The sequence below is a fragment of the Cavia porcellus genome, unplaced genomic scaffold (assembly GCF_034190915.1).
Source record: "Cavia porcellus strain 051 isolate PalLab524CR breed Dunkin Hartley unplaced genomic scaffold, mCavPor4.1 scaffold_25, whole genome shotgun sequence".
Classification (NCBI taxonomy): Eukaryota; Metazoa; Chordata; class Mammalia; order Rodentia; family Caviidae; genus Cavia; species Cavia porcellus.
In genome coordinates, this window is record NW_026947508.1 from 22,347,011 (window position 1) to 22,361,317 (window position 14,307).

At 44.7% G+C, this 14,307-nt stretch overlaps 1 protein-coding gene across 2 annotated transcripts in view; it reads right to left on the reverse strand.

The window, feature by feature from the left end:
* Mecr (mitochondrial trans-2-enoyl-CoA reductase) overlaps positions 1-10,090 on the reverse strand; it is a 36,756-nt gene extending 26,666 nt beyond the window's left edge. Inside the window, exons 1-2 of one of the 2 annotated variants that reach the window (XM_013154168.2) lie at positions 9,872-10,045; positions 3,333-3,431 (exon numbers count right to left, since the gene is read on the reverse strand). Coding sequence is in view for 1 of the 2 variants with exons in the window: in XM_003471255.5 (XP_003471303.1) it covers positions 9,872-10,047 (176 nt within the window). In the remaining variant the exon portion in view is untranslated. Of the gene's footprint in view, positions 1-3,332; positions 3,432-9,871 lie in introns of both variants that reach the window. The other variant, XM_003471255.5, reaches the window with a different exon arrangement.
* Positions 10,091-14,307: the final 4,217 nt, after the last annotated feature.

Below are 14,307 nucleotides of genomic sequence, written 5' to 3' on the forward strand. Positions count from 1 at the left end.
TAGATGCTTCAGACTGAGTTTAGTGCTTTTTGTACTTCTTGGTTTTTTTTTTTTTTTAATTTTTTTATTTTTTGTCTTTTTCTTTTTATTGGTACCAGGGATCGAACTCACGACTGCCTGCTTCCAAGGCAGGTGCTTATGCCGCTGAGCTAAATCCCCAGCCCCGTACTTCTTGGTTTTATAGTCAAAATGTATGCATGTGTGTGTGTGTGCAAATGCAAACTCATTAAGACTGTAAGAGGGCAGAGAACATCTAGTCTAACCTCAGTGTGTAGCACCTGGGATGGAGCTTTTCTCTCTGGGGAAAATGTGGCATAAATGTGCCAGCCTAGAGAGTCAGGGGAGGGGCTCTCGTCACAAGACCTCAGCTACTAGCACCAGCTCCTCCTGCTTCTAGGGTGTTTAGAAAAATGCTCCAAAGGAGTAGCTTGAATAAAAATGGAGATGATCCTAAGAGAGTTTAGTCTAGACATACAAATCAAACATGCAATAAGATTGTACTTCTTAAAAGTCTAGATGACAGCCAAGGATTTAGCTCAGCGGCATAAGCGCCTGCCTGGCAAGCACTAGGTTGTGAATTCGATCCCCAGTACCAAAAAAAGAAAAAAAAAATCTAGATGACTATTAAAAATGTATGCAGACGGCATTTCGTGGATCTAGGAGTAAACCAGACAGCCTTGGGCTTGCATCCTATCTCAGCCCGACCAGCTGGATAAGGCTCAGAACTCTCTTCTGTAAAATGGAATAAACTAGAACCTCCTACTGAGTTAAATGAGTCAAAGTACATAATATATTTACTATAGCACTGGACACACAGAAGAGGCTGAATAAATGACATGTTATTGGTGGAAAGAACAGTCAAGTGTTCCCAAAGCTCCTTTGATTATCCTTTCCACTGATAACAGATGCCATTTGTTTGGCCTCTTCTGTGTATCTCCTGAAAAGAATCACCAAGTCAGCTGGGCATGGTGGTACATGCTTATAATCCAGCACTTAGGAGGCTGAGACAGGAGGCGCCCCAGTTTGAGGCTAGCTACATAGACAGCTTGAGGCCAGCATGCACTATACTGAGACAGAGTCTATGTAATCCAGGCAGACCCTGTCTTTAAAAGAACAGAAAAAGAAAGCAAAGAAAGATAATCACCAAGTCATTGAAAGGAAGCCCATAACTTTTTGAAAATTCACGTAAATTTGGTTCAACAAAAATTTATTCAGTCTTAGTGCCAGGTACTGGGCAAAGGGGTCTAAAAATGAATACATTAAAATCTCCTGTCCAGGAACTTGTTAGCCTGGGAACCCACATGTGGCACAGCACAGGCCTGTGGTGCTAAGGCCTGCCAAGTGCCTGACCTTGTGAGGAGGAGGAAAGAATAGGAGCAGTTATTTAAAAGAGTAATCTTTGCTTTCATTCTTTCTTTCTAATTCTTTTGACAGCATCTTTCTATGTAGTTCTGGCTGGCCTTCAACTCACTATGTAGGGCTGGAGCTATAGCTTAGTGGCACAGTGCCTGCCTGTCAAGGTCCTGAGTTCAATTTCTGGTATAAAAAACAAACAAAACAAAATAAACAAACAAGCAATGATGATGATGATGAATAAACTCACACTATAGCCCAGGCTGACCTCAAATTCACAGCAATCTTCCTGCTTCAGCCTTTGGAGTACTGGAGTTACAGGCATATGCCACCACTCCCAGCTGAGTGATTTCTTTTCTTTTTTTTTCCTGTCTTTTTGAGACAGGGTCTCGCTATGCAGGTCAGGCTGGCCTTGAGCTCACTTTGTAGCCCAGGCTGGTCTCGAACTCACAGCGATCCTCCTGCCTCAGAAAGAGTGATTTCTTAATTGGGCCTTAAAGAATACAGATGAATTTACTGGGCAGATGAGAACTTATTCTTTCTGGAGAGAGTACACAAGAAGTGGACTGGACAAGACCGTAGGCCAGCAACAGGAGTGGTCTGGATTGGAGACACAGGAATGGAGAGAAGGCGCTGGGCATGGTATTGTGTGCTTGTAATCCCAACACCTGGGAGGATAAGGCAGGAGGCTTTCTGCAAATTCGAGGCCAGCATGGGCTACATAGTGAGTTCAAGGCTAACCTGAACTGTATAGTGAGATACTATTTCTAAAAAAAAAACCAAAACCCAAGAAGACAACAACAACAACAACAACAACAAAAAACCCTCAAAATAAAAACTAAATGAACAAAACAAAATAAGGAGAGGATCCAATAACCCAGAATCTCTTAAATAGATGACATATGTCACCTGGTGAACAACCTCATATGCCAGAAGGGGGAAATCTTTGATGGCTCTCAAGCTTTTGGCTTTGACTCCTCCTCCCTGATGTGAAGACAGGGAGGAAGAGTAGAAGTGGAGTGGGCAGCAGGTGTCCTATCTGGAGTCTGAAGCATGCATCCTTTTTTTGGTACCAGGGATTGAACTTGTGACCTTGCACTTACCAGGCAGGCGCTTATACCACTGAGCTAAATCCCTGGCTGAAGCATGCATCTCGCAGTATGGATAGCAGAGGGCACTCCAGCCCTGACATGAACAGCCACAAGTCTGCTGAGTGTAGGTCGAGTCTAGAGACAGTAAAAAAACTGATTCTGACCAACTTGGCAGCACAATAAAATGACAACCAACACTGATAGCTGACTGAGCTCCTGGTATGATGCCTATTGCTATACATATAAGTATTTAGTACTCTAGATGCTTACACGGAGCTATGATCATGTTAATGTAAAGAGAGGTACCGAGGCTCAGAGAAACTAAAGAAGTACACGGCTCAAGAGTACACGGCAAGTCTTGCTCTAACACAAGACTCCAAAGCTCAGGCTGCTAAGCAATTCTGCCATCCACCACCTTGTGTTTGAGAAATCCTCCTGGTAGACATTACTAGGTGTTCCCTGGGATTCAACATGTTTGAGAAATGTTGCCTACTAGACCTCTAAGAGTCAGACTGCACGTTAGCATTAAAAAGGCTCTGAGAAGTCCTTAAGGAGCCCACATGGCTTGGCATAATCCAGAGGATCCCAGACAACTCAGACTGGGCACACTATTTTCACAGCTCAATCTGCCCCAAACAGCAGCTATGGAAATGATATATTGGGCTATAAACGGTCCCTGGTTCTTCTGTTTGCCTTCTGGGCAGCCTGGCTGCTCTATGCCAGCTGAGATTCACAGAAGTGGGAGGGACCATGGGAGAGGAGGGCCTCGTAAAACAGGAGTGAGGCTCTAGGAGGTGAGCAGAAGCTGCACAGATGGGTGGTGGCAAGGTCAGGCCTGACACCAGCTGGGTGCCTGGGGGCAGGTGTGGCAGTCCAGGTGCATCTCACCAGGAAGACCAGCTCCAGCCTGCCCCGTGGAATGCCATCAATGCTACAGACATCGCTGTTCCAGCCGACAGTTCTAAGAGCGTCGTCAAGGATACAGTTCTGTTGAGACAGGAAGGAAAACAGGGCTGAGTCTGAATTCCAGGAGCTGGACCTCCGTCTGGTGCAATGACAGCAATTTCTTTCCTGTTTCTTTTTTAAAACTCTCACCAGGGTGCAAATGAGGCACCCAAACACAGACTGGCTAGATTGCAAGCTGACTCCCCAGGATTGTGTGTGTAACTCAGATGGATGCTACTATTCTCAATTGACAGATCCCAGACTGATAAGGTCACAATGGCTTCTTTCAGGCCGAGGCCGTACACCTGTGATGCCACACAAAGTACAAGGGAGACAAAGGCAGGCAGAAGAAAGAGCCTTTTGAGAGGGGGAAAAAGGAGGCCAGTCCCCCGGGGACTGGTTCAGTTATAAGTGCTGTGGAAGGTAGGCAGTGACCAGCTCTGCTAAAATATCTTTCCTGCCTTCCACATTTAATTAGCAGCCATTTTACTTATCGTTCATCTTCCAATCAGTCACCTCAAAAGGATCGATATCATTTTGAGCAAGAACAAGTGGGAGGGCGTCACTGACCCTCATCTGCTCAGTATGTGAAGCCAAGCATGTGGGTCTTCTCACGGGGCACTGGGCGAAGGCAAGTGACACCGTGTGCACCTCTCCCATCTGTCTGCAGTCCCTATGGTCAATGAATTGCCTTCTGTGTGTTAGGGAGACGCCAGGTGTGCTAGGCACCTTTTTCTGAGATTTTACTCACAATGAATAAGCAGGGCACCCCTGAGGGATGTTCTTTAGCTTATAGGTTGTAACTTCTTGTCACCTAGCAGGGAATGTCGCAGACCTCAGCTGGTAGGGATCTAAAGCTGGTAGGACTCCCAGGGAGAGTTCTTTTCATGTCACTTGAGTGCCACACAAATCCACCTGTCTCCCTGGGCCTCTTCCCTGCTGCAAAGTAATACTGTCTTTCTTCCATTTAGGACTCATTTTTTGGTCCATTAGCACATTTTTTTTTTTCTTTTTTGAGATACAATCTTGCTGTGTTGCCTAAGGTGCCCTCAAACTGCTGGGCTCAAGTGATCCTGCGCTTCAGCCTCCAGAGTAGTAGAGCAGGAATTCAGTGTTCACTCTGGTGAGCAGGAGTCCAGTGTTCACTGCAGGATGTCAGGACTGGATTCTTGTTGGAGAAAAGAGGATTCATGGCTTATAACTTCCATCCTGCAGTATTATATTGAAAAGGATGCTGAGGCCTGTGATAGTTTGGATCTTAAATGTCCCCCAAAAGCATTACCTTGTCTTGGGAAGAAAAAGTTTTTTTAAGGGGATGGATGGAGCTGTGAAGGTCCATGACTGTCACAAAAGATGGGGGGCAGCATGCGTGTCCCTATTTAGCACTGTTGATCTTAGTCAAACTCTTTGCTTGATCAAAGAGCCACTGAAAAGAATGGAGACCAGGCTTTGTGTCATCTTTTTTTTTTTTTTTTTTTTTAAATCTACCTCTAAAATGAGCCCTGCTCCTGGCCCAGGGTGGGAAAGGGCAGAGTTGCAGGAGCTGCCGAAGAGGTAGACAGAGACAAAAACTCAGAGTTTTTGTCACTGAGTGACAGCAATCCTCTTAGAAGCTCTGGACAGTGGGGAGAAACCCAGCCTGCAGTGCCCTTCCTGGTGATGTGCCTGCAAGTTTCTCCCTGGGGGCAAGAATGAGGAACCCGGGGTAGGAGGGCTGTATCCTGAACTTCATGTTCTCAAGCAAATCGCAGATGGCAGATGACAAAGGAGTGTTACAGGATGTGGCATCTCCTGTGCTGGAACATAAATTTGGTGACCCCTGGTTGAGCTCCTCTGAGCTGATTCAGCAGATCCATCCCTCGAAGGATTACACGCCGAATTCACAGTGGGAGCCTGGTAATATTGCTGATTAGATACCCTGTGTTTCCTCTTCCCTCTGGGTGTTACACATGCAGGTTCTTCTGTTTGGAACATTTCCACATTTGCTCTCCTCTATACCACTCACCCCATTTTCTGCTGGACTTGACCTCCTCTCAAAGCATTGCTGACCCTCCTGATAGCGTTAGGGACCCCTTTTCTGGGTTTCCACTGTACTCTGAACTTACCCCATGAGGCTATGGTATCCTGCCTCGTGGGGATTTCCTATGGGTTAAGATCACACATTATATGTCTATATTCTCAGTGCCTTGTATTTAGTAGCCCCTCAGACAATAAATGCTAACTTATTAAGTCAGTGAATTCTGTTCTGGCTCCCTTCACTTATGACTATGAAAAAGAGCCCTCAACACAGCACCAAATGCTAAAAACAAACAAACAAACAAACAAACAAAACCCCTTTTTTCCAAGAATTATAATTCTGGTTTAAAAACGAAGTTCCCACACAGTTTTAGTTTTATATCACTGACATCAAATGTAAAAGAAGACATCCTCAGAGAATAAACAGTCCTCTATAGTGAGAACACCGTATCCTCACAGCCTGGGGCGCCACCACCTGCTCCCCCAAATTCCATCTGGCTTATGGCAAAATAAGTATGGGTCCAGCTCAGTTTTGTCTTTTACCAGCAGCAGGCAGGTGAGCCATGATTGGGATGCTGTTTTACAAAAGTTTCAGGAACTGAAAGGGGAGGGGACAGACTAGTGCTTCTGTCTTCCTCAGGAGGGACCGCGCTTCCTAGAAAAGGTAGAATTTGTCTACCGCCTAAATGGCCTGTACTTTCTCCTCTGATCATTCTTATTTCCAATTTTATAGCCCATTTCATTCTCAAAGACTCTTAGATGATTGTTTCCTCAGACCAAGGTCTTTATTAAGCCTTTAGCCAAGAAAAGGCATCCTAGTTGTATCATCTTGGGAAAAGGACCTTTCAATATTCTTGAGCCTTAGTTTTCTTATATGTAAAATAGGGTAACAATGACATCAGATTGTTGTGAATTTTTTCTTTTTTTTTGCACCAGGGACTGAATCCAGGGCTTCACAATGCTAGGCAAGGGCTCAACTATTTATACCCTGATCCTACTGTTATTTGCATTTTTCAGGGATGATGATTGAACTCAAGGCCTTCACACTGAGCTACATCTTCAGGCTTTTTTATTTTATTTATCTTTTTGAGACAGGATTTTATCATGTAGTTCAGGCTGGCCTTGAATTTACCATGTAGCCCAGGGTTGCCTCAAACACAGTGATCCTCCTTGGTAGTCTCCCAAGTGCTGGGGTTACAGGTGTGTGCCACCAAGTCTAGCTAGTTTTTAATGTTGAGACAAAATCTTGCCAATTTCCTAAATTGCTCAGGATGGGTTTGAACTTGTGATCCTCCTGCCTCGGCCTTCTGAGGGATTACAGATGTGTGCCAGCATACCCAGCTCCTCTGACTTTTAAATTCCATGATATATGTGGAGGACTTAGTCTAATACTGTACTTACTATATAATGGGTATGCAATAAATGAGAGCTCTGTCCAACATAACATTCAGAGAATGACAAAGCTCTGAGCGGACCTTCAGGGACAAAAACAGAAAGAGAACATCAGGGTTTCTGGGAACTACTTGATAAGAGTCCAGAACTCCGTCTGAAAGACAGTGGCCACAAGGACTGCTGAAATTTCTAGAGTGTCTGTAATTTTCTTGAGCTGTCTGACTTTATTTAGGTCAGCTGTTCAATCTTTTTTTTTTGGTCTTTTTCCTTTTTATTGGTACCGGGGATCGAACTCACAACTGCCTGCTTGCAAAACAGGCGCTTATGCCGCTGAGCTAAATCTCCAGCCCCAGCTGTTCGATCTTTTAAATGAAAACAACCAAGTGCTTATTTAGAGGGGCCTATTTGAGGAGGAAGGGAAAGAAATTGGAGAGGGGAATATTGCTTAGTAGCTAAAACAACTGGAGTTCTTGGTGGCTAAATGCAAGGAAAGCAAGGTCCCTCAGAATGTTAGCATGGGGACAGGAGGTCTCCATGTTAGAAGCTCTGCAACCCCTGAGGCCAGGCAGCTGTTCCTCATCTTTCTCTCTTGCTGCCAGGGTTCTGGCCTACAGTGCAGGCATCACAAACTCGCTAGTGTGGGGATGCCCTGTTTGGACTCTGTGGAGCTCCATGACCCTACTAGTGTAATCTGAGCTAGCCACTGGGATATGTAAAGGATATCTGATTCTTTCTGTGACAGTGGGATAACCCTAAACCTCCTAAGGGAATCCCAATCTCTGGCCTCAGCCCATACATGAACAAGCAACGATGCCTGAATTTGGGTCAGAAGGGAAAGGAGCCTTTCTCTTCTAGGAGAGAAAGAGAATTACTATTCACAGGGCAGTGATTCTCAACCCTTAGGCAGCAGTTAGCGTAACCTGCATAGCTTGCAAAGACAGATGCTCCAGGGCATTCCAGACTTACTAAGAACTTCATGTGTGAGGCTTGGGAATATTTTAATTTTTACCAGTACCACAAGTAACTGAGCTGTGACCCAAGTTGAACATAATGCTTTAAAGAAGTATTATGTTTTGAACATCAGGGAATTTATTAGGGTTCTATTTTTTTTTTTTTTTTTGTACTGGGGATTGAACTCATGATCTTGTGCTTGCAAGGCAAGTGCTTGTGCTGCTGAGCTAAATCCCCAGCCCTTTAGGGTTCTATACAAGGAGACAAGATGTGGTTTTTTTCTTAAGTGGCATCTGCAAACAGACCAGTCTGTTCTAATTTCTCTGGGTCTCCAAGAGAAGGGAACAACCAGGAGGCAGCTGTATTCACTGCTTAACCTTTTCAGACCATCCACATCACCATAGTAAAATTCAATAAAAGGTGTACTTCCTAATGAAATTAAAATCAGATTTGATTAACATTATGGGAGCACCTGTTTTGTCCAGCACCACTCATGGACATTAAAGCCTATGGGAGAGGCACTACATTGTTCTTGTTTGGGGTGCATTCCTGGAAATGGACGCATTGTGCCAGAGCTTTGCCAGCTCACTGCAGCAGTCTTCTCTGACATGATTATTTATTACCTACGATCAAAATATCATTTGAAGTTTACTGACTGATGTCTTTTTTTTTTTTTTTTTTTTTGAGACAGTGTCTCAAAATGCAAGGCTTGCCTCAAACATGCTGCAATTCTCTTGATTTAGCCTCCAACATGCCAGGATTGCAGGTCCGTATCACCACGTCTTCTGATATTCTTTTTAAATGCTCTAAAGGTTAATGTGACTAGGCTAAGTACATGACATTAATTTATCTGAAGCTTCTCTCTTCCTGTCAAAACATCTAGCCTGTATTTAATCTATTACAATTCCATCCCTGGGAAAACAATCAGACAATCAAAGAGCCGTGACCAGAGGGGAATATGTAGGTGGCTTCTGGTGGAGAATTTTAGATCCTTCTTGGCTGATTAGCCTTTTGGATTTTGTCTGTATTGTCTCTATTTAAAATACGATGAAACCAGTGTTCCGAGAACTTTAATAACGTGCCAAACACACACAACTAGGAAAAGTTAGGGCAAGGATCTGGCCCTAAGTGTTTCAATTCTGGGATCTGTGCTTTTGCCTTGGTTTCACTCCAGCAGTCCTTTCGAATGGCTAGTTATTTATATGCAATTTATTAATGGTTGACCATTCACATACTGTTTTTATCAGCCACAGGCAAAGATCATGAATTAAAATCCAACAGAAGGAGGGCGAGCTCATAAAGTAAAGAGCTCAGGCAGGTTGACTGACTTGTCAAAGATCAACAAGCTACTAAGAGGTTGAACTTGTCTTTGACCTGAGGTCTGCATGGATCTAAAACAGCAATTTTTAACTAGGTCAAAGTGCACATATGGTACAGAGGGGAGGAAACTGTATGAGACAGAAGTCAAGGATTCCAGTCTCTGTTCCAATACAGCTTGTTAGCTGATCACTTTGGCCAGATTCCTTGCTCTCTTTAAAATGGAAACAATAATCTATGGCTTAACCAAGAAGTGAGAATCCAAGTGGACATAAACATGTTCTGAAAACCTCCTCTAAAAAATAAAAGGTTAAGAAGTGAGATGCGAGGGCTGGGGATTTATCTCAGTGGCCTAGGGGCTGCCTGGCGAGCATATGGTCCTGAGTTTGATTCCCAGCACAAAAAACAAACAAACAAAAAAACCTGAGATAGGTCGTTCAGTCAGCGACTTTCTGTAATTGGCTGTGTGACCATGGGCAAGTGAGTGCCTTGGTTTTCTCATCTGCAAAGTGGGAATCCAGTAACTACTCCAACAGGTTGTGACAGTTACATTAGCGCATTTGCAAAGCAAAGGATTGCTTTACACAAAATAAATCCAATCAATAAACGTCAGCCTCTACTCTTGGGTCTTCAGCTACCTCACGCATGGATTTTCAAAGCTACCAAAAGCGTCCTGTGCTTCAGCTTCGCTCCTGTTAGTCTCTGTCTCCTTCCTTAGACCCTGACTCGCCCTTCCCAGTCCACAGCCCGTCTTGATCCCTTCCGGGAACCCCAGCCCGCTTCCCGGTTTCCGCGCGGACTCTTACTCGACGACCTTGGCAGGATCCCCGTGGTTCCCATAGACCAGCGCCCGTACTCGGGACGGATCAGCGGATGCAGAGTAGGAAGAGGCCGCACCATAGTGGAGGCGCCAAGATGCGAGCAGCCGCGGTGGCAGCTGCGCTGGGGTTCGCATCCATCGCAGAGCGCCGCAGACCCACATGCTCCTAGCAGCTAACACACAATCTGGCGCGCAAGGAAACGTCATCTTTCCGCGACGCGCTCCTGTGTCACTCCCCAAAACCAGCCCCGCCCCGCCCCGTCCCCCACATGACCACGCCTCTTTAAAGGGCTCTTTCCTTCCTTCACTACCCCGCGCAGTGGCGCCCGGCTAGACCGAGCGGGTGGCCATGGGTGGGGGCCAAGGTGTGACCTGGGAAAGTTGCAGGCTCTGTCTCTGCAAAAGCAGCCTTCCCAACATGGTGTTTGAGCTTGGTCTAAAGCTGTGTCTATAGTCTGTGGTTTGGTGTTTCATTTTGGGAGAAGTCTCTTCCCTTCTCTTGGCCTCCGTTTCCCCTTCCCAACATTTATTGAACTTTTAGTGTGCCAGGCCCTTTAAGGTACTCTTTTTTATTTAAACCTCACTACCCTGGAGCCACGCAGGACACAAAGCTTACTTACTTCCCTACACTGAGCAGAACAGATATAAAGTGTTAGGAAAGCAGGATTTCAGGCTTGGAGTTAGCTTTTTAATTTAATTTAATTTTTTTTTTTTATTGTTTTTGTCTTTTTGAGACAAGGTCTCATTATGCAGTTCAGCTGGCCTTGAACTCACTTTGCAGCCCAGGCTGGTCTCGAACTTGCAACGATACTCGTGCCTCAGCCTTCTGAGTGCTGGAATTACAGGTGTGCGCCACCATGCCTGGCCTTACTTTTTGAATTCTTTATTTTTTTTGAGTCAGAGTTTCGCTATGTAGGTCTGGGTGGCCTTGAACTAGGGGTGATGTTAGGTTTAGAGTTTGAAAACTTAAGTTGAAATCCAAACCCTGCCATTTCTTAGCCTGGATAAGTGATAAGAATGCTATCATGGACACTGTGAAAACATTAAGTGTATTTAGATTAAAGGAGAAAACCACAAGAAGCAGGGTGCCTTTTCAAGATGCTTACAGTGTAGAAAGAAATTAAGTGGGAAACTGCAGATTTTTTGTAAAAGGTATCCCCTCGCAAAGATGCTACATCTTATTTTTAGTGGAGGGAAGGTGTGAACATAACCGAGACCCCAGCTGAACATTAACACTAACCAAAGTGCAAGATGGTAGAGTCAAGAAGAGGAGTGCTCTGGAGTGGCAGTGGGGCACTTGGAGGAAGTGCCCTTGAAGCCAGCCCCTGGACTTCCTTGTGCATGAGAGTATGTGAGGGCAGATGTTACATCTACTGAATTACAGTCTTGGGGAGAGGTCCAGGGTTGTGCATCAGTATACGTTCCCAAGCACATCATTTACAAGTGGCCCAGAGAACAGGCTTTGAAGGCTAAAGAGCTGGCTTTTATTGACCTGAAGCTTCCATCTAGTGGGAGACAGCACAGCAGAGTATGGTGATTAAGGGGATGGGAACTAGGCTCAGGCAAATCTGGCTTTGAACCCTGGCTATGTCGTTTTTTCCAGCGATTTGATTCTGGGCAAGTCATTTGGCTTCTTCCATGTCTTCATTTTCTTATGGTTAAAATAAAGGGAATAGATCTTGGTGTGTAGCTCAGTAGTGGAGCACTGGCCTCGCACATATGAAACCCTAGATTTAATTCCCAGCACAGAAAAAAAAAAAAAAAAAAAAAAAAAGGAAGTGAGAGATTGAGGTACTAATAGTTATCTGGTTCAAGGTTGTTGGGTCAAGTGAGCTATTACCTGAAGCATTTAACACACTGCTTGTGCATAGACCCATTTGATAACTATTACCAAGGGGTTATTGTGGAGATTTAATGAGAAATATTATCTTTAAAACACTAGAGATGGCTCAATAAATGTCTACATTGATTTTTATTATTAAAGAAAGTTGATGTCCCATGGTAGGGGAAAAATGTGGTCCCACAGTTGTGTGTAATCATAAACATGAATGTGCACACAAAACACTGTCCTACTCACCAACTTTCACAGTAACACAGAAGCTTACTTGTATTGGGAGGTATAAAATAACTTTCTAAAACTCTCCGGGTGACATCTACCATGATCTCTTCCACCACATTAGCTCTTCTGAATCTGTAGGCAGCCTAACCAGGAAGCCCAGAGAATCATGCAGCAAGTCTTTCTTCTTGGGGCTAGATTTTGTCCCTTTGTGTATCCCTATAAGTTTCAGTTTTAGTTCAGGCCATGTGGGCTGTCACAGAGGCATTTTGAGAACCACTGACTGAGGAGTTCAATTGTACTGGCCTTGCCTTTACAGCTCTTTGCATTTTGACTCTCACTCTGTCTTTCCAGCTTTGTCTTCTATTATTGATCTGCGTATAGTCTATGATCTAACTGCACCTGATACCCACCTTTGCTAGCACTTCCTTGACTTACGCTTTTATTTAGGCTGATTCTTCTGCCTCAAATGCTCTTCCCTGCCTTACCTACCAAGGATATCTTATTGAGTCAGTGTCTGCTGCCTTTGTGTTTTCTCTGGACCCCTGTTATGGCCTTGGCCTTTAGGGCATTGTCTCATGGTTATTAACGTGCCCCCCTCCAAGACAAGAGTAAGGCTTCCAGCAAGATGTTGGGTTCATCTCCATGACACCAGCACTCAGCATGGGGCCTGGCACAGGGTAGGCATCATAAATATTCCATGAGTTTCAGGTAATTGAATTTCCTCATGGCCTGGAACAGTGTAGTGCAGTCTCCTTTTCCCTAGATTTGGGTCCATCAGTCAGGACTAGGAATTTCCTTCTTCCTTTCTTTTGAGGATTATAGAAAGTTGTGGTTTAAAGCAAAAATAGTTTCTGTGGCTTCCCCCTACACAAGGAGCAAGGGGATGTGAAATCAGCCAGATCTGGGCCTAACATTTACTTGCTGTATTATCTTGGGCAAATGGCTTATGCTCTCAGCTTGTACACCCATAAAGTGAGATGAGGGCATGAGGCTCTCCTCAGGGTTCTCTGCAAACAGTATCTTTGGCTGTTGTTTCTGTTCACCAGTTTTCTCACTTTTTCTGCATGGTTCTGTCTTTGCTTCAGAGTCTCCCTCTGTTCCTTTCCCATCACTTTTTCCTTCCTTTACCTCTGCCTTCCTATGACTCTGTTGAATTTGTTGCATGTAGATCTTGTCTTTTGCTCCCCGCCACATCTCAGCCTGGAGCTCATCAGAGAGTACCCCAAGAGCCCAGGAATGCTCAGCTCTGCCTCCTGCAGCCCTATAGCAGCTTCTAGGAATCTCAGCCTTAGTGCAAACTTGCAGGGAGAGGAGGCAGAGACCAGAGAGGGCCCACATGTGTCTTGAATGCCTAGGCTTTACACAGTGTCATTAACTTCTTGGGACACTGATTGGAGGTCAGAACTTACTGCTCTACTGCTTGATGCTTTAATGGCTTCCTGTTGCTCTTAGGGTTAACCCAAGCTTCTTCATTGCTTATAGTTTCTTGTAAGACATGAGGCTCGGCTGACCTTTTCAGCTGCAGCTGGCTCCCCTCTTCTCCATGCTCCCCCACTCCAGCTGCCCTGGCTAACTTGCCAGCGCCTGCCTTTGCACAGGTTGTCTCCTCTGGCTGCTGCTGATTTGACTGAGGTTGGCTCCTTGGTCTCAGCTCCACTGGAATCATGTCATTTCCAACAGAAGCCCTTTTAGACCATCTTGTCTGAACAAACCTCTCTTCCCATTTCCTTTCTCACAACACTCCATCCATTTCCTTCAGAGTGCACATCTCACATTGTAATTACACATTTATTTGTTTGCTATTGTGTAAGCTTCATGAAGGCAAGGACCATGTCAATGTGTGTTCGTTTACTATATACTCAGCCATCCAATGTTTATTGAGCCCAACTTCATGCCAGATACCAGGCCCTGGGCTTTAGGACAGTCTTTCCTCAGGGGAGCTTACCTTCTAGAGGTGGAGACAGTAGTGATTCCATCAAATTGTAGTGCTCTGTTTCAAGCTGCAACAATCCTTGTCTCCCCCTCTCCCCTCCCCCAATTTTCTGGCATATGAGACAATAATAAGGGATATACACCAGAGAATATACTTTTAGTTATTGCTGTTTGTTCTTCTCTTCCCTCTGGAATGTAAACTCCATGAAGGTGGGAAGGTTTTGAGTTGTTTTCTATGTCTAACATGGCCTATTGTCATTGTTGGATAAATGAATCAGTATCTGGGTGAGTTTGGGAAACAAGTAAGTTTCCAAATGGATCTAGGCAACTATTCAATTCAAGTTACTTAAGCTTGATTGAAATCTCTATGCTGCCCCTTATGAGTGTATAATTTTGGAGAAGTCACAGTCTCTCTGTGTACCTTAGTTTCC